This window comes from Euwallacea similis, chromosome 25 (assembly GCF_039881205.1).
Source record: "Euwallacea similis isolate ESF13 chromosome 25, ESF131.1, whole genome shotgun sequence".
NCBI classification, from domain to species: Eukaryota; Metazoa; Arthropoda; class Insecta; order Coleoptera; family Curculionidae; genus Euwallacea; species Euwallacea similis.
Window position 1 is genome coordinate 76,616 of NC_089633.1, and position 5,350 is coordinate 81,965.

General features: G+C 33.3%; 1 protein-coding gene across 1 annotated transcript; it reads left to right on the plus strand.

Annotated features, from left to right (window-relative positions):
- The first annotated feature begins 1,187 nt into the window (after positions 1–1,187).
- On the plus strand, positions 1,188–2,900 carry LOC136416787 (piggyBac transposable element-derived protein 2-like). The gene has a single exon (XM_066402147.1). It carries the CDS (start codon positions 1,188–1,190, stop codon positions 2,898–2,900), a length of 1,713 nt encoding a protein of 570 aa, XP_066258244.1.
- Positions 2,901–5,350: the final 2,450 nt, after the last annotated feature.

The window sequence follows — 5,350 nt, forward strand, 5'->3', positions numbered from 1 at the left end:
TGTGCTTGGCGAGAGTTACTCTCGAACTAGTGACGCTCATAGGCGTATCACAAGGATGCTAGGCCCGAAGATTACACGTTTTTAATTCTAAATTATTCTATGCGTAACTACTTTAAATTAACAAGAATTTATATTAAAATCCTTAAAAATACTAGACGATACCCTGTAGCGAATATTTTTCTTTAGCTTTTATAAAAATTGAGATTATTTAAAAGCTATAGATTCTGTGGCAGGCATATCCATAATAATATACAATCCACGACAAATTTAAAAAATAAGAGTGGACTTTGTCTTGTTCTTTCTCAATGTCCCTAATGGGCTCCACATGTATATGGCGCCAGTCGTCTTTGCCCAGGATCATATGACATATAAAAAGGGATAAAATGCAGATGACCACAGTATAACGCAGATGAATACATAATTCATGTACTATTGAGATACTAGTCAATCTGTTTACTGCGCATTCCAATGCCTTATCACTTCACCCGCAAAGTGGGCGAGCGACCCTCATAAGGGCCATAAAAAACAACCATAACAAAAACAAACTTCTCTTCCTCGCTCACGTTCAATGCGGCATTGCCGCTTACGTTTTTTTTTAACTGCTTAACCCATTAGCGCCCAGCGATCTATTTATAGATCACCAGATAAATGATGCTGAATCGTCAACTTCGGAAGCAAACACTCTCTTTTATGGTAGGGTAATATTAGGATAAGCTATAAACCCTTCATTTATTCTTTTATTTAGATTCTGTGACCCTAGGCATTCAGTTAATTTCAGCGCTCTTTTTAAAGTTTTTTTTATACACTGCGTATCAACTTATATCATTGTATATATTGGAACCCTGATAAGGTATGTTGATTATATTTTAGATTATTGTTTATAAAGGTTAAATCATACATATTATATAAAAATTTCTTCAATTTTTTTTCTATCTTGTAGTTTAGAGAAAGGTTTTGCACAATGATCTATAAATAGATCGCTGGTCTTTCATGACTATATTTCTCTAATTTCTGCTGGTCAATAATTTTTGCCAAAGTAATAACAAATATCATAATAACCAATATTATTTTGATAATAGTTAAAATATTCATCATAAGATAATTATTTAACATATTATTCATAATTATTTAATTTAAATTTTTACTAATATTTACTAATGATACCATAAATTTACATAGAAGTAAAAATGACCACAAACCCGGTGTTTAAAAAATTGCAAGACGCTGTAGATTACTTCTATTCGGAAGAAATAGAAGGTGACATATTAGCACTCCCACCCGACGTCGACGAACTCACGGATGAAGAAGTATTAGATGACGAAACTACTGGAATTCCTATCGTTACCGACATTGCTGGTTATGTCGAAGTACAGCACAATGAAAGGGAAAACAACAGCGATGAAGAGGATAACTTACCATTGTCACTTCTAGTTCCTAAAAAGAAAATGAAAGGAGAAAAGTTTCAGAAGCCCATCACCAATTGGATCAAAGCAAACCCTGAATATAATGCCGATCCAGTCAAATATAATTGTCGTGGAATTGAAGATAATCTAAAAGGCGCATTGCATCAGGCATCACCATTGGAAATTTTTGAAAATTTTTTTGACGATGGTATCTATGATCTCATCTGGAATGAAACAATCCGATATGCCACTACCCAAAAAAACAAGCAAGGATGGTCAATTCGAAAGGAGAATATAAAAATATTTATTGGTTTTCTCATATTCAGCGGCTACCACACGTTGCCGTCTGAAAGAGACTATTGGTCTGATGAAGATGACTTGGGCCAATCCATTGTCAAAAATGCGTTGAGCAGGAATGCTTATTTGGAAATTAAGTCCCTTATTCACTTTGCTGATAATACAAAAGCTCTGGACAATAGAACTGACAAATATTTTAAAATAAGACCCCTGATGGAAAAAATGCAAACAAATTTTAAAAAGTTTGGAGTTTTCCAGGAAAACCTGTCAATTGATGAGATGATGGTGAGGTATTATGGTCGGCACTCTATGAAGCAGTTTATTAGAACTAAACCAATTCGATTTGGATATAAACTGTGGGCATTATGCGGTGAAGATGGGTACTGCTTCTCTTTTTCACCGTACGCTGGAAAAGAAGACAATCAGTCCAATACACCTCTAGGAACCCGAGTAATCCTATCCATGTTGTCAGTGGTGAAAAATCCAAAATGCTACTGCATTTACTTTGACAATTTTTTTAGCAGTCATGCTTTATTTGTAAGGCTAAAAGAAATGAAATTTAGGGCCACAGGCACCATTAGAGAAAATCGAACTGCCCGCTGTCCTGTTCAGCCTACGAAAGAACTGGAAAGACTGCCACGTGGATCATATGATTTCAGATTTGATACCGAAAACAAAATATTAGTTGTCAAGTGGAATGACAATAAATGTGTGTCAATCGCCTCAAATTTTGACACTATAACTCCCATGGCTACCGTAACTCGGTGGAATGGCAAAACTAAATCTCGAATGCCAATTCAACAACCCCGAATTATTTTTAACTATAACCAGTACATGGGAGGGGTCGATCACCACGATTGGCTATTAGAGAAGTATTCTATTGCCATTCGTGGTAAAAAATGGTACTGGTGTTTATTCACGCGAATTATTGACATGGCAATGATAAATTCTTTTCTATTGTATAGAAGAGTAAATGGGAAGAATTCGATCACGCTAAAAGACTTTAGACGAGAAATTGCGATTTCATACTTAAAGTTGGGCCATGGACGAAGTGTTATGAAAGGCAGACCATTGAGCTTGCCTTCGACATCAAAAACTTATGTTCCAGATAATGTTAGGCTCGACGAAGTCGGCCATTTTCTGGAGAAGCGAAAAAATCAAAGGAGGTGTCAATATCCTTCGTGCAAAAGTCGTCCTTAAACATTTTGCAACAAATGTAATATTACCCTTTGTACAGGTTGTTTTGTCAAATATCATAAGAAAAAATAAACAAAACTCTTTATCTCCATTTAGCGTCTGTGCTCCATATGCCCAGCGATCTATTTATAGATCAGCAATTTCCAAAAAAACTAAAACAAAAAAATTTTAACAAATATTTTTTTTAGATAAATGTCGACCAATAAAATTCAAAAATAATATTTGTTTTTTAGTTTTCGAAAAAAAATTAATTTGGGCGTTAATGGGTTAAGTTGTTAATTAAATTTTCAATTGCTTTTAACAATGTTATTGTTGAATAATTTTCAGTTTTTTTGTAACATATCAAACAACCAACATGTCTCAAATACATTTTTCCACATTTTATTCAAATTTTAAATCTTATCATAGCTTTTCGGTTACAAACTTTGACATTTTTTTTTTTTAACTATTAGGTTTTCGATCCCTGTTGTAAGGAACTTTTGGTTCAAAATGATGTACTTAATCGTTAGTTAAATTTACGAAAGTTATTTCACTAACACCCTGTATATTTATTTGTTAAATAAGAAATTATTATATTTTAATTTTTGTATATCCGTAATAAAAAAAAATCACTTACCTCACAGTAATTGCAAGCATTTCTTTTAGAGGAATACATAATCTCAGCGTTGTCTCTTCTTCCTGTATAGATACTGATAGACGCTCCACCAATATACTAAAAGTACTGTAACTTATTCGAAAGTAGTTAAAAAACTTTTCTTTGTGTTGAGTGATTTTATCAAATATTGTATAAAATGCACCTTCCACGTATCTAACTTTTAACAAAGGGTGAATCCAGAACCGCCAATTGTTTCATCAAGTCTTTTTTGCTTCCTTGCTTTTTTTCGGTTCAAAAGCAGTGCATGCAGCAGACGTCTTTTCTCCATGACATTTTATAAGATACTAAATTTGTCAACACCGAAAGTTTGTTGAATAAAACAACTCTAATGACGATTAGATTTGAAGTTATTATACTTAAAATAAGTTTTTTTGATTACTGTGTTAAAACAACTCAGTTCGGTTATTTATTTCGGCAGATCTAAAGCGGTTGTTATTTGATTATTTTTCGGTGAAATGATTATTAAGCAAAACGGCATCACAAGCCAGTCCGGCTGCAGCAATCATCCGAATAAGCACAACATAATGGTAACAATCTTTTTTGTAATAGTAATACGTTTGTTAATAAAATAATTATCACTGTGTCCATCATTATCCCTTTTTGGCAACAAAGTTAATCTTAACTTGTATTATAATATGATATGATGTAAAATTATTGTCATGTGTGATAACGCTGTACAATATTGAGACCGTTTTTGCACGATTTATCGCGCTCTGTAAATGGTATCGTGTGTAAACGCTCTTACCACATGGTGACGCATTATTTTTCAGATGTAACAAAAAATCTACTAATGAAAACAGTTAAGGAGTGCTTTTAGGATGCAAACAGCCCTAAAAACATGCTAAACCATAAAAAAAATACAAAACTTAAAACTTCGGCTTTGAAGGGTTGACACGAAATTTAACCTGCATTTCCATGTTCCAATTGTAGACTCCTGCAAGAAACGTAACTCTTTACATAATAAAATAAAATATGAGGTTGATGCAACAAACTTGCAACAACTAAAGTTTTCCTTAGAAATGCATCAGCGCAAAGCTGAACAATTGAGAGATGCCATGGATCTAAATTTAAATTCAATTCATTTACAAGAAGACAATGTTACAGTTATCGCTTTTAATCTATGATGAAAACCTTGCCGACACCTATCATAACCAATAGCATAACTTATTATAAAAGACAGTTGTGGACATTTTGTGTTGGAATTCACAATTTGCGGATCAACGAAGCCAGTATGTTCGTGTGGGATGAGTCCATTGCCTCATGTGGATCCCAAGAAGTCGGTTCTTACTTGATGTATTATTTCCAATGTTTTGTAAATTCAAAAAAAGTTCAAAATGAATTCTGATGATTGCGAAAACCAAAACAGAAATATTAAAATGGTTTTATTCTACCAGTATATCGTTCAATCTCAAGAATTTATGGTGGAGGAAATCCAAAATAATTTCTTGGTAAGTGACCACTCATTTCTATTTTGCGATAGGGATTTCAATGTCATTGAAAAACACAAGACGTTTTTCCCTAATATTTACGTTTCAAAAAACTGGATAGATGTAGTTTCTAAAGTAAGAAAGAAAAATTGATTTCGAGTAGTGTTGTGGAATCATCAGTAGTGTTAATGAAAAATGAAAATTTTCGTTCTACAGCTGGGTTGGAAAAAGTCATAACGAACCAAAAAATATCAATATGGGATTGATGAATTACAATCTTTACGGACATGTAACATGAGAAAAAGGAACGTTTCAGTAGAAACTTTACAGGGTGCGCTGCCTTTGTTGTATCGTAATAGAAACTCTATAAC

Bases quoted from the DNA above. Each gene is read 5' to 3' on its own strand.
- LOC136416787 (XM_066402147.1), top strand. From the start codon at position 1,188: ATGACCACAAACCCGGTGTTTAAAAAATTGCAAGACGCTGTAGATTAC.